Source organism: Schistocerca gregaria, chromosome 1 (genome assembly GCF_023897955.1).
Source record: "Schistocerca gregaria isolate iqSchGreg1 chromosome 1, iqSchGreg1.2, whole genome shotgun sequence".
Lineage (NCBI taxonomy): Eukaryota > Metazoa > Arthropoda > Insecta > Orthoptera > Acrididae > Schistocerca > Schistocerca gregaria.
In genome coordinates, this window is record NC_064920.1 from 465,277,897 (window position 1) to 465,293,037 (window position 15,141).

At 41.6% G+C, this 15,141-nt stretch overlaps 1 protein-coding gene across 1 annotated transcript in view; it reads right to left on the minus strand.

Moving 5' to 3' along the window:
* Positions 1 to 1,574: 1,574 nt before the first annotated feature.
* The window catches only part of LOC126354270 (CLIP domain-containing serine protease HP8-like), a 44,100-nt gene continuing 30,533 nt past the window's right edge, over positions 1,575 to 15,141 (minus strand). Inside the window, exons 4-7 of the mRNA XM_050003850.1 lie at positions 13,358 to 13,463; positions 9,301 to 9,491; positions 8,308 to 8,409; positions 1,575 to 3,546 (exon numbers count right to left, since the gene is read on the minus strand). Of these exons, the coding sequence (XP_049859807.1) occupies positions 3,236 to 3,546; positions 8,308 to 8,409; positions 9,301 to 9,491; positions 13,358 to 13,463 (710 nt within the window). The 3' untranslated portion in view covers positions 1,575 to 3,235. The remainder of the gene's footprint in view (positions 3,547 to 8,307; positions 8,410 to 9,300; positions 9,492 to 13,357; positions 13,464 to 15,141) is intronic.

Genomic DNA, 15,141 nt, shown 5'->3' on the forward strand with positions numbered 1-15,141 from the left:
TATGCGTGTTTGGCGCCGTGCAGGTGAGCGCCACAATCAGGACTGCATACGACCGAGGCACACAGGGCCAACACCCGGCATCATGGTGTGGGGAGCGATCTCCTACACTGGCCGTACACCTCTGGTGATCGTCGAGGGGACACTGAATAGTGCACGGTACATCCAAACCGTCATCGAACCCATCGTTCTACCATTCCTAGACCGGCAAGGGAACTTGCTGTTCCAACAGGACAATGAACGTCCGCATGTATCCCGTGCCACCCAACGTGCCTAGAAGGTGTAAGTCAACTACCCTGGCCAGCAAGATCTCCGGATCTGTCCCCCATTGAGCATGTTTGAGACTGGATGAAGCGTCGTCTCACGCGGTCTGCACTTCCAGCACGAACGCTGGTCCAACTGAGGCGCCAGGTGGAAATGGCATGGCAAGCCGTTCCACAGGCCTTCATCCAGCATGTTACGATCGTCTCCATGGGAGAATAGCAGCCTGCATTGCTGCGAAAGGTGGATATACACTGTAGTAGTGCCGACATTGTGCATGCTCTGTTGCCTGTTTCTATGTGCCTGTGGTTCTGTCAGTTTGATCATGTGATATATCTGACCCCAGGAATGTGTCAATAAAGTTTCCCCTTCCTGAGACAATGAATTCACGGTGTTCTTATTTCAATTTCCAGGAGTGTATATATCAATTTAGAAACCTGTGCTCTCGCTTCTCTCTCTTTTCCATTTAACCAAACAGCCACAGCAATGTATGGTCAGGTACAGCTAGTTTTTGAATAATAACTAAGATTATCTTTGTTCACTTGGATGGTTTCGTGCTTGTGTCAGTTAGCAGTTTGATACAATGAAGTATTTTCACTGTGTAGCAACAGCCTATGTTTCCAGTGTGACAGGAACTATGTATAGTCAAGTGGTGATTTGTTTCCAATTTCACTTACAATTTCTAAAAGGGTGTATCTTTCCGCTTACTGTGGAACACTTTGGTGTTTCTTGTGACAACCTAAGAAAGAACAGTGCAGATGTGATGGTGAAGTACGTAAGTGTAATAATGATAGTTCCATATGATTTGAAACCTGTAGGATACCTTTCGAAGTGACGCCACTTAGATTCTGTTTCCATGTCCTCGATTATTTATTCAAGCGAAGGATAATGTTCCAGCGTCTCCCAAAATAGATGTCACCAGGAGCCAGAGCTATGAATATGAGAATAGAACACTCTAAAATGGTGTGAACAAAACTATCAAAGAGTTATAGGTTGCTGGGTATTTAAATATTATATCTTAGTTATATTTCAGAACGTCAGTTTTCTGACAAATTAGTTTCAACATTCAGAAAATTTAGCTATGGCTTCAAGTATACTGATAATTTCTCCAGCAACAGACCTATGGGTCAGTAGTAACTTGCAACTGTGACAAAAGTTTAACAAACTATGCTCACAATGCAGACATCCTAGGCACCATAGCCTGTATGGTCTGTCTGGGCAACACTGCTTTTTGGGTGACTACTTTACTGACGCGAAACCCTCAAGATCAAACGTTGCTATGCTCTCGTTTTACATGAAACAGAAATGAAAGAAGATATACTTAAAACGTTTATTTATAAATTATGAGTAAAAAAAGTAAATCTATACATCAAGGTACAGCTCACTCCCATGATTTGCAAGGATAACAAAATAAATTACAGTTTATAAAAATTCAATACACAGAATGATTTCAATGTTCGAAATCACTTTCTCTGTTTGAAAGCACGTCTGTACATGTAATCACGAAACAGTATCACAGGAAACCAGAACAGAATGTTATTACTGGTAATGTACAAAAAACGTACAAATACCGGGTGATCAAAAAGTCAGTATAAATTTGAAAACTTAATACACCACCGAATAATGTAGATAGAGGTAAAAATTGACACACAAGTTTGGAATGACATGGGGTTTTATTAGAACAAAAGAAACACCCCATATCGCTAGACGCAAGAAAGATCTCTTGCGTGTGTCGTTTGGTGATGATCCTGTGCCGCCACTTTCGTCATACTTGGCCTCCCAGGTCCCCAGACCTCAGTCCGTGCGATTATTGGCTTTACGGTTACCTGAAGTCGCGAGTGTGTCGTGTTTGACCGACGTCTCTAAGGATGCTGAAAGACATCATCCGACGTCAATGCCTCACCATAATTCCGGACATGCTTTACAGTGCTGTTCACAACATTCCTAGACTACAGCTATTGTTGAGGAATGATGGTGGACATATTGAGCATTTCCTCTAAAGAACATCTTTGCTTTGTCTTACTTTGTTATGCTAATTAATGCTATTTTGATCAGATGAAGCGCCATATGTCGGATATTTTTTTTTTTAATTTTTGCATTTTTTGGTTCTTATAAAACCCCATGTCATTCGAAGCATGTGTGTCAATTTGTACCTCTTTATCTACATTATTCCGTGATTTAATCCGTTTTCAAATTTATGCTGGCTTTTTGATCACCCAGTATATTAAATGTTGCAAACAAAATTATTTTCTGACAACAAGAATGTGGCCAAAGCAGTCCTGGTTTTGATGAATGTAGGATCTGAGTGAGAATAATTGCAGGAAATTCAATTCCTTAAACTAGAGCGCAAACGGGTATGAGAAGGCAGCGCTTGTTGTCAGTGCATAAAACAGTACACTGTGTCATCTGACGCAGCAGTTGTTAACAGTACCACATTGTCACATTATTTACAGCCACATTGTCACAGAATTTACAACGAATCACTTGCTCGTCAAGATTAAGCCTTCCGGTGTTTTCAGTTGGCATCGATATACATGTTGTACAGCTATCTAAAGTTTACGAAATTTTGCTGTTCTCAGGATGGATTTTATTACGAATTACCGGAGCTTCTTCCCATAATAATCAGTTTCTTAACCTGTTTCACACATGGATATCACGCGACAGTGATGTGTTTCATTTTTCTCCTTTAAGGATCGTTTTTGTGAATGTTATGTGTACTAGACATTTAAAGACAACAAAAGAAGAAGAATTTATAGTGAAATTATGAGTATTTTGAAGCCGATGGTGAGTAATAGCACGTAAAAAGATACCGCTAAGAGCTAACGCGTCTTAAGGTGTAATATCGCTGATATTCGCTGTCCTAATGTGAACATTAATGTATGAGTGTTGATGTACTTCGTCTGGATGCATCCAGTCGAATCTCGCACGCGGTGAGAGGTCTAGACGGTGTGGTTTGGTGTGCGCTGTGTGCGTGACGTTAAGGCCGAATGGTGTCGAGTATCCAGGTGAGGAAGAAGGAGACGCGGGTGTAGACGCCAGGGTAGCCCTCCATGCCGCACTCGCGGGGGCCGAACGACACGACGCCGACGAGGACCCCCTTGGGGGGCCGGCCCTGTAGGGCCATGAGCGGGCCGCCGCTGTCGCCGGTGCACGAGTCCTTGCCCTCCCTGCCGCCGGCGCACAGCTGCGACGGCACGATGCGCCGGTTCCAGCGCGAGTACCGCTGCTGGCACGTCTGCTCGTCCACCACCGGCACCCCGACGTACAGCTTCACTGGGCTGACGTCACCTGTACACACAAAAACACGCTTTCGTTAACCAAAGCAGCGGCTCACAATAAATTCCTCTGCGACAAAAAAAACGTCTTTTGATAAATCAGCTCGAATCTAGAAAGTAAGGCTCGTGCAAAAGAACCGCTGATGGAGAGCAACCACCAGATCCATATTTCTAGATGTCTGGGAAGCGTTTGACACAGTGCCATACCGCAGAGTAATGACAAACGTCCGAGCATACAGAATATGTTATGAGATATTAAAGTGGCTCAAAGAAGTAAGTAATGGAACCCAGTACGTTGTCCTGGACACAGCTGTTCGTTAAAGACAAGGTTACCCTCAGGAGTGCCCCAGGGAAGTGCGACACGACCGACCTATGTGAGCAGCAAGCTGCAACTGTTCGCTGATGATGTTCTAGTATAAGGGAAAGTGTCGTCATCGAATGACTGTAGGATGATACACGATGATTTAGACATAATTTCTAATTCGTGTGATGAATGGGAACTTGCTCGAAATGTTAAAAATGTAAAGTAACGCAGAAGAGTAGGTTCAAAAATGGCTCTGCGCACTATGGGACTTAACATCTATGGTCATCAGTCCCCTAAAACTTAGAACTACTTAAACCTAACTAACCTAAGGACATCACACAACACCCAGTCATTAATAGGTAGAGAAAATCCCTCACCCAGCCGGGAATCGCACCCGGGGACCCGGGCGTGCGAAGCGAGAACGCTACCACACGCAGAAGAGTATTTTTGATTGCAGTATTAATGATGTGCTTTTTGATGCAATCATCTCGCTTAAATACATAAACCTAATGTCGCAATGGAATATAAGACGGAGGAGGAGGAGGAGGAGGAGGAGGAGGTGGTGGTGGTGGAGGAGGAGGAAGAAAAAAAGAAGATTAGCGTTTAACGTCCCGTCGACAACGACGTCATTAGAGACGGAGCAGAAGCTCGGGTTAGGGAAGGATGGGAAAGGAAATCGGCCGTACCCTATCAAAGGAACCATTCTGGCATTTGCCTGAAGCGATTTAGGGAAACCAGGGAAAACCTAAATCAGAATAGTTAGTCGCGGGTTTGAGTCGTCGTCGTCGTCCCGAGTGAATATGAAACGGAATGAGCACATAAGGACGGTAGTTAAGGAAAGCAAATGGTCAGCAGTTTGCTAAAACAATTCTACGGAATAGTAATAAGAGAACTGCCATTTGTGGCAGACTTCCGTGCGATTCTACTGTCATCAACTTAATTTTCGTGTAACGACCGTGAACAGAAGTTAAGAGAAATCAATGCTCATACAGAGGTCTTTTTCATCGCTCCGTTTGCGAGTGTAGCACAAAAGGGAATGAATACGAGTGGTACTAGATATCCTCGGCCATGCACCGTATGGTGGCTTGTGGAGGATGTTTGCAGATGTCGATGTATCTGTGATGTACCAAACTAAAATTGTGACAAGACTGAAGTTTTCTTGGTGGAGAGGACGCAGTCATCTAGACACGTAGATGTAACTTCAGACGTGCACAGGTAAGTGAGTTGAGACTGTTGTTGTATTAAACTAATGATCTGAAGACAGTGTTAATAGTAACCAACGATTTTTCGGTTTCCGATGAAATATTTCTAGGTAAGATTAGCACGCACAAGGCTTTCATAACGAAGTAGTTGTTTAAAGGTTATCAGGCGTTGCATCGGATAGTGTTGTAGAAACTTCACAATATTTATTCGAGGCGATACCTGACGAATAGGAGCTGCTGGCTTGAAAAAATCCACTAAATCATCCGATGCAGTGCCCGAGAATAATTCAAGCACCCTTGCATATTATGGACAAGATTTCAGTGTAGTGCAAATATTAGCACCTTGCTTTAAATGTGCCGGCCGGTGTGGCCGAGCAGTTCTAGGCGCTACAGTCTGGAACCGCGCGACCGCTATGGTCGCAGGTTCGAATCCTGCCTCGGGCATGGATGTTGTGATGTACTTAGGTTAGTTAGGTTGAATTAGTTCTAAGTTCTAGGGGACTGATGACCTCAGCTGTTAAGTCCCATAGTGGTCAGAGCCATTTGATTTTGCTTTAAATGTGCAGAAATAGAAAATTGTGTAACAGAGGAAGCGCAAAATGTTGGTATCTTTTTGTAAAGAACGTCAGTGGGTGAGTGGCGTACTTTGGTTCGTTGGCAGGGTGATGGGAAAGTAGTCAGTCAGTCTAGAAAAGAGATTAGGTATGAATATTTTGTGCACCCAGTCCTAGAACATTTGCTGAAGTATGTGAGACCCACAGCAAATGAACGGGGGTTGTTGAACGCACACAAAGGAGGTCAGCATGAAATGGGACAGGTCTGTTTGGCCTGCGAAAGTGTGTGTTGGGAATTCTGAAAATCTTCAACTGGCAGATGCGTGAAGACAAGAAACTATTCCCACAAAGTACAGTAACGTAGTTTCAAGAGCCAGTGTTAAGCGAGGAATCCGGAAATCTGCTTCAGCCCCCTACCTATCAATCCTGTAGGCATGGCGAAGACTCGCTTACATTAATTACAATGTGCATAAAAGGACGTAAGCAGTCATGCTTTGTGTGTCCCAAAAGTGAATGGAGAGCAAAGAGACATCAGTTGGTGATATATTAAGATGAACAGTTTTTAGCATATTGATTTGTTTGGACTCCTGAACTAAACACACACTATCTTGTCCATTTTGATGCATTAAGCTCTCCTCATGAACTGTGGTTGCATAAAACATTTGTGGAGGCATTTAGCAAAAGTCTTAAGCCACAAATAATGAGAATAATCAAAACATTGCACGTGTTATTTCACTTTTGTCAAATACAGCCTTGGATAGACAAGCTAGTTTCTGCAGTACAATCATGTCTTAGAGTGGAAGTTTTACAGTATTAAATAAATGCAACCAAACCATTGCATTTTTGTTTCTGACTAAGTATGCACAAAACTTGAAATTATAGGTTTTACCAACCCCCAGATATTTCAGTGGCATTGCCCGACTGATATGAAGAAATTCCAGGAAATAATATGTACATATAACTATTGTTACAGACCCAGAATCTATGAGTCACATGAAAAGTAGTTACCTAACTGTAAACACGACAAGGGAGTAGTAAATGCAAGCAACTAGGTTTAAGGAGAAATACAGGAAACCTTTGGGCGAAAATAGGCTATTCATAGCGAAGCATGTAAGTTACCAGATCGCTTCACTTTCTTTATGAAACTGCTTTGTAATGACAAACGTTCTCCTAGGCTTTTGTTTCAGTATCCAAGTCATTTTGTATGCAGTGCAAACATCTAATCGCTTTGTCGGCCAGACATTATAAAATGAAAATGATGGATTAATGTAAGCTGAAATAAATGAATTATTTGAGTATGAAAATTTGCGAAGGCTACACATGAGTCAGCAGAGTAGAGGTTTGATTCCCACTACGGCCAAAGATTTTTCCTGATAATAGGATTAGATCAGAGTGTCTATAGCCTTTGAAAGACAGCTGAGGAGCTACCTTAGTAAAATGTAGTGGTCCTGGTTCAGAAAACACACCATGAGAAAGACATGTTGCTCACAAGAATTTCCTCAATAACGTCCAAGTAACGCCGTATATACAGGGAAAATACAGTATTCTGTCAGCATCACGACCCGCATGTGAGGTTATAAAATTCTTATACTGCAATGTCCAAAATATTTTCACAATTTAGTTTCGAAGTTTCTAATTGGCTTCATAGAGTTTGAGGACTTACTTTATGACAGTGCAGGTGAGAACTATTCGTATCGAAATAATAGCATCTGAACAGCACTAAAACAGAGATCATATGCATAGAACGCGGACAAACCAAACCTCTCACTTCAAGCAGTACCTTCAATGTTCTGGAAGAGAGAAAAATGGAACAGCAGCTGACGAAATGATATTTACTGGTTTCTATGTAATATAGTTTTGGTTCAGAATACATCCGATTCTGCACCCCTGAAAACATCTGAAAACACAAATATTTCTGAAGATATTTTAAATCATCTCGGTAACTGATGTGCAGCATATAAATGCTTGAATAGATATACTATTTGTGGGGAAAAGGTATCCTTTCTAGAAAGAGCTAGAATGTAATCATCAACTGCTTTCAAAGAATTTATGAAACTTTTGAACGAATCATACCTTCCAGATTATAACGTTTATTCTTAACATCTATGAAGCACTTAGCTAACAAGAATGATTGCATAGTAGCTGCGTCTAACCCGCAATCCAGAAGTGTATTATCGTCGTAAACACATTATCATCATTATACAAAAAATCTCTTCAAGGTGACTGGCACTTGGATTTTTCAAACCAGGGTCAATAAAATCAATCGGACTACAATGAACGGTGTGAATAACCGGAGGCTTTATAAATACTACCATCACCGCAGTTAAATGTCTCATCACAAATTTCGACGATAAAGTTTTAATTCTCTGAAAAATAAATAGTAAAAGATAACCTGCTCCCTAACTAATTTCGACAACGATAATTTAGCGATGAATTACGAAGGCCATTTTACTCTTAATGGTGGTATCAATGGAACACTGGAGAAAGAAAAGAATTAAGATGTTCTGTGACGCTGAGAATCTCTTTAAAATTTGCCAGTCTTAAAATCGACGACATACAGTACATGCTCTGTCTTTATTGTTTCAGTGAAGGAATGGCACATGAGAGTGATGACTATCTTAGCCACCCCAAAATAAGAGTGTCAAGGTTCACAATGACATGGTTTCATTATTGAGGATATATTTCCAAAGTTGTTGAGACATGGAGAGGCTTACCATATTCCGTTGTACCCCAGCCAGCCACAACAAGATTCTTCCCGACGAAATTTGCCTGCCTGATCTCAGGAGCAATTGGCAAGCAGACTGGTCTGATGAAAGCTGGAATTTAAAGAAAGGTGTCTCTTGTAAGACCTAAGATAAAATTGGGGATAAATTGTTAACAAACAAGTATACGTAAACAAACACAAAAAAAACTGTCTATATCTTCACAAAAGTTAAACAGAGAGCTGCTGAGGTGTAATGAATTATGAGTGTCAAAATTATTCCATACTATAAATAAACAAAATTAAAAGCAAAGGCAACCTTGCACACAGGGGAACACAGAAAAACCGCTCCCAATTAACAAGTTTTGTGTCATCCTTCAGGCTAGTTACCTTTAACGGAGATATAGTTTGAATTGCCTGCTCTTATTTTTATTGTTGTAAATGAAAATGAAAGCTCTTCACAGTCCTTCACCCTCAGTGGTTGATTTGGATTGGCGGTAAACAGTCGCAAAGAGTTTTATGGTGATATGGCGTCCCAGTTCATTTGATGGAAACACAAATACACCTACTGTAAAAATTGCACCAAAGTATCTGTTCCGCTGATATAATCGACACATTAGTTACATTATGCAACGACGTGATAAATATGTAATTTTTTTCGTATGAGCACCATCTTCGTTTCCAGGCCGAGAACTTAGTGTTTCGTTTAACTTAACCAGCACTGTTATCTTACAACAAAAATAAGTGTTTGGTGCCCGCTGCAAAAAATATGTCGTTTGAGTCGTACATTTACCGTCGCAGTCGATAGAGAGGCCTCAAGTGAACCTTGTGTGAGATTCACTTCAAGGGTCTAAGTTTTTCCAGAAAATACTGGAAAGGGGTGGAGGGCCACTTATCTTTGACAATCTGTGCCAGTCAGATAACGACACATTATAACCTAACTTCTGGTTGCCAATGCGGCTACCGCAGCGTTGTGAGAAAGAGCAGCCGGCAGCGCGACACTCACAGTTATCGGGCGCGTCGCGGTCGAGTCTGAGCAGCGCGATGTCGTTGTCGGCGTTGCTGGTGGACTGCGGGTTGTAGCCCGGGTGGGGGACGGCCTCCTCGATGCCGTAGTCCTCGGCGGGCGGAGCGCAGAAGTCGACGGAACAGTCAACGTCTGTGCGCTGGTCCCACTCGCCCAGTCGCACGCCCACCCTGACGCAGGGAAAAAAGAAAAACATGCATACGTTAGACACTGCAAGCGAAGTAACCGTGTTGGATATCAAAACCGCTCACTCTTACTGCTGGTGCCCATATCTTTACTTTTTCTGAAAGCAAGCTTATTGTCATGCAATACTTTTCAGTGTTTTCTTTCCCTATGTAAACTATTGTAACAATTCAAAATTTATTAGACATGAGAATCTGAACTACTCACATGACAATTTTTATGAAACCTATTTGTTTAGGAACATACGTCCCATTTTTGTGGTAATAGGTGGCAGATTGTTATCTGTATTGGCCGGCCGCTGTGGCCGAGCGGTTCTAGGCGCTTCAATTGAGAACCGCGCTGCTACTACAGTCGCAAGTTCGAACCCTGCCTCGGGCATGGATGTGTGTGATGTCCTTAGGTTAGTTAGGTTTAAGTAGTTCGAAGTATAGGGGATTGATGACCTCAGATGTTAAGTCCAACAGTGCTTAGAGCCATTTGAACCATTTTGTTATCTACATTAATACTCCTCGAGTCTCCTCAGAGCGTGCCATGGAGTGTACTTCTGTTACCACTAACCGATTCCCCCCCCCCCCCCTCCCCCAGCATGCCTGTTCCATTCGCGAATGGCACTTGGGAAGAATAACAGCAGGCAAATCTCTTAATTAGATGTAACCAGATATATGGGGAGGAAGTAGTACGTTATCTGACACTCTTCGGAAGACCCTTACTCAGTATCTCAGTATCTCTGTGTTGCACAACGCCTTTGTTTTAGTGTCTGCTATTGGGGTCTGTCGGGCATTCCCATGATGCTCTCGCTCTGACCAAACGATCCCATGACGAAATACGCCGCTCTTTGTTGGATCTCTCTCTCTCTCTCTCTCTCTCTCTCTCTCTCTCTCTCTCTCTCTCTCTCTCTCTCTCTCTATTGGTCCTACCTGATAAGGGTCCCAGAATGATGAATATTCAGGAATCGGTCGAAAACCCGCCTTGTAAGCCCTTTCTTTCGTGGATGAGTTACATTTTCTTTAGATTCGCCTGTTCTCGAGGATTGGTTCATGAGCTTGACGCGAGTGAGTATTTCGTGTTGAACTACGAATAGGAGTGCAGCAAAACTGAGCATATTTCGGCGCACTGTTTGTCAGGTTTTCGATTTATAACTCGTTTAGCTGAAAGTGTAGCTGACTCTGCCAAGTATTTCGCTATTTTATGCAACTTCGCTGTACCGGCTACAATTTTTATTTTTCAACTTGAGGCAGAACAGACACGCTTGTAATAACCTTTTGTAAGCTCTTTTAGTATTTTATTAAGTTTTGATGACAAAACTATATTCCATTTTAGATCGAATGCGTCGTTGTGTTGACTACATTAATCCATTATCCCATCAATTTCCTCAATTTGATATAACGTGATTTACAAATTATTTATTTACTTGCATTATTGCCTGACTTCATTTATGTGTGATGTGTGTGACTGTAAAACACAGCGACTAAACAGTGGGTGCTGCTACTAAGATAAAAAGCGTAGTGGCTTTCTCCCAAGCGACAGACAGAGCCAAAACCAATCAACAAGGGGAGTGTCCATTCACAAGCTAGATTTCGATTTCTTTTAAATCTGTGTTGTTTTCCTTTTCTTTAAGAAGTAGTTTTCTAATATGACTATAAAAACCATGGTTGGTCTTTCCTATCACTTAAGACCTTGCTCCGAAGATAGTTGTCTATGGCATTATTAAGGGTGCTTCGGAATTTCGTTCACTTTGTGCTCCACATTTTCGTTCTCACACCGAGTGTTTAATACTGACTGCTCAGATAGTAATCGATCTGTACCTTCCCTCTTGCTCCTCAAAAATATTTTCCAGCGTTTCTTAACATTCTTTTTAATACCTGCAGTCATAGATGCTATCACTGCCTTGTGATCAATCCGGGTTAGGTGATTCGATAAGTTCAGGTCTGTTTGTTTGTTAAGAGGTCTAAAACGTTGCCTTCACGACTTGGTTCTGTAACTATCTGCTCCAAGAAAGTTTTATGGACAAGACATTCAGAATAGTGTCACATGAATTCCTGGTCTGGCACCAGTTGGATAGCATGATTCTCTCAATCTATAACTAGCAAGTTGAAGTCACCCCCTATTACAAAAGCATGATCAGAAAACGTGTTCACAAAATTATATATATTAGTCTGCATTACCTACGATATTTTTAAACAAAACTGAATGAGAAATGCACAGTGCAACGCTTTTGTTTTCTATGTTGACTGGTGGACGACAACACAGCTCTTCACAAACGGAATGATTTATATGCTAATAAAACGCTTTTAAACATTTGTAACACGAAAACTGCAGAATTCCTTAAAACAATTCTCACATTACAAGGAATTTCTAAATTTCGGTCCCATCTACACGTCGATATATTGGTGACATTGCTGAACAAGATCTTTGAGTATTGTCAGTTACCTGTACAATCTATATACTGTATAATAATACTATATATATATATATATATATATATATATATATATATATATATATATATATATATTCCTCGAAGTTACGTATCCTCTCGAATTTTTTTCCGAAGAGTATTGATAGCTGCCCGTGAATTTTGGCAGTCCACAACTTGCTTTCGGTACTGATTTACTTAGTGTCTTGGTTGTATGATACTCTTATTTAGGTATCAGAAAATTTTATGTAAACAAGAGTAGATGCTGTTAATGAACCAGTTCAATAAAACATGAAAAGCAGCTATAAAAAAGTTTGAAACAGAACGAAATATCAGTGAAGTCTTTCCGCATGTAGTTTTTTCTAGCCTCGTGTTTTAGATCATATAACGCTCAAGTTTGGCTTGCACGATGCCAAGATTGTGAAATGGCAACAGAAAATGGTTTGCAGTCCGTTACTAGGGAGACATCTAGAGCCTCAACAAGACTGACATCTGACTGACTGCTAGAACAGCTCTACGCCTCGTATTGGCACAATTACATACGACTGATAAGGTCTATCCAGACAGTCTGTGAAGTGGGCTCCTAGAGCAACCACAAGCAGATGACAATGGCGCCGAGTTTCCAAGAAGAACCTCTCACAGGTGATGAGCAAATTTTCACGGATGTTTTGTTATGGGTACTTAGTAAGGCTGATGCACAACTTTATTAACAACTGCAAAGTTCAGTTACCTTACAGGATACAAACCAGGATACTTCTGAGTGTATCTTACCATCAACTAGCATTTAAAATATTCCCAGTTGGCCAGCCATTTCTGAAATCCGGTTCTCAGAGTCTTTAATACCACAAGCGTGTATAGGCTTTCAGTGCAACAGAACATTGGAAGAATCCAAAATAGGTTGCTACCATTTAAAGATTTTTGGATCCACGCATTTATTCTTTCCAGCAGAATGTAGGAGGTTATGGAGCTTTGATATTTGTGTAGAATTGGTTCCATCGCACTTGTTATGAAGTATGGCGGATACCTGCACCTAAGTAATCTGTAGGTGAGCATGAGTCTTATTGATGGGTGAGTACTGCTGCATTTGTATTTGTCGTATATGGAACAGCGTAATGATAAATTGCCAAGCATTTCACCTGGTATTCTTTATTCTGTACCGTCCTGATGTTCAGACCCTCCTCCCCCACTAGATGACTACTAAGCGCTTCAACCAGTCGGACGATCCGTATGGCACTCAGTCGACGCGTCGCTTCAAAGTAGATCTTCCACATAACAGGCAGTCTATCAATGATCGCGTGAGACGAACGATTCTACGCCTGTGTCATAACCGCTAACGGTGCAGCCCCCAAAAGACGTCCAAAGTTGCTATCGTTGCCGACCTTACGCACTTCCGATGACGACACGCTACTGGTAGTCAGTATGGAGAGGTGTACTCACAGCCTGTAGGAGCCGAGCTTCCTGCCGTTGACGCAGTGCGAGGCGGTCAGCACGTAGCGGCTGCTGATGAGAGAGCCGCCGCACAGGAACTCCCGGGGACTGCCGCCTGCAAATGTTGAGCATCTCAGTACTAAACCAACAAGACATCTACAAATGGTTTCGTTCTAATGCTTAAATTATGACATTAGATGGTGGTTATCCGTTAAAACTACAGCTGTTATTGAGGTCTGCAATGGACTTAATCGTCGAATTAACGTACGTGGGTGTATAGTCAGTGCTAGGAGTTTTATCTGTCACTTCTCCCTTCTCTAATCTCTGGCAATGTTTCTTAAAGTGAAAAATGTCTATCTGCAGTGCTATGAGTCCATGTTAAACTGTAGGCTCACTACAACTAGTCGGTTAAGTTTGTTCGAAGCTCTGAGGAACGCAAGGACATTGAAGTGTTCAAACTAACCAACACGTTAACGGCAGCTTCTTTTTAATTTAATCACCTTTCGTTTCTTGCACGATTATGGCTGGTATTTTCAGGATTACACATCCACTTATTGGAATCACGTACCACATCTTACATTTCACATATTCTCTTTAAAATCAGTTGGTCGCACGCAGGTTCATTATTATGTGCAAAACAGAGCACAAAAACTATTGTTTTGCGTGACACTAAGCAATATTTATTGGTATACTACTTGTCGTTTTCAGCTATACAGCGATTACTAAGTTGTAAATGAAGTCCGTGAGCTCAACTCTAAGTCATTCGACCGCAGTCATGAACATTAAGACGAATAGCCGTAGGAGGAGCAGGAGGAGGAGGAGGAGGAGGAGGAGGATTAGTGCTTAACGTCTCGTCGACATCGACGTCATTAGGGACGGAGAAGAAGCTCGGATTAGGGGAGGATGGAGAAGGAAAGCGCTCGTGCCGTTTGAAAGAAACCATCCTGACATTTGCCTTAAGCGATTTAGAGAAATCACAGAAAACCTAAATCAGGATGGCTGGACGCGGTTTGAACCGTCTTCCTGCCGAATGAGAGTCCAATGTGTTAACCTCGCTCGGTAATAGTGGTGCGTAATATCATTAAATCATCTATTATCATCAACAGCAATCAAAGGGAACCAGTGGCCTTTAAACGATCTCTTTCGTTCTAAGGATATGCATCACTGTGTTTTATTACAAAACATAATCAATACTGACGTAGCTGATTAATTTAATGGAAGGAAAAGAGGAGGTGTCAAGGGTGTGAGTGACAACACTCAGAGAGATTCTGCCGCCGCGGCTGTCTTATTATTCCTGTCAAACTCTGAACTGGTAATTTGAGTGGAGAGAACGAACCATTAAAACGAGAATTTCTGCTGCATTCTGATTTAGTTCTACCAAATCTCATCTGAAAGCAATAATCGATGACGGTCACTGAGCTGAATATTATGAATTTAGATTAGTGTTCACAGGAAATAGGAAACAATACCTGAAGTAGTAATCAGACTTTAATCTCTTACGGTTAGGCAGTATAAATCTGTACTACTCAGTGTGAATTAAACGGCAGTTACGATTTGAAGCTGAAATTCGTCCTCACAAACTCAAGCTGCATTTCTTGTTTGTAGTAAGATTGATAATATTTTGACGAGGAAGGTCTAATTCCCAGTGTAATCTATATTTTAAGTAAAATGTCACAGCAAATAACTCCCTTTAGCTGATCTATTCTGTGTACAATCCTCAAGTTTGAAGAGAGAGACTTGAAAGACTCACTGTATCTTGACCACGCTAAGCCTGTGTGATAACTAGAGCTTCT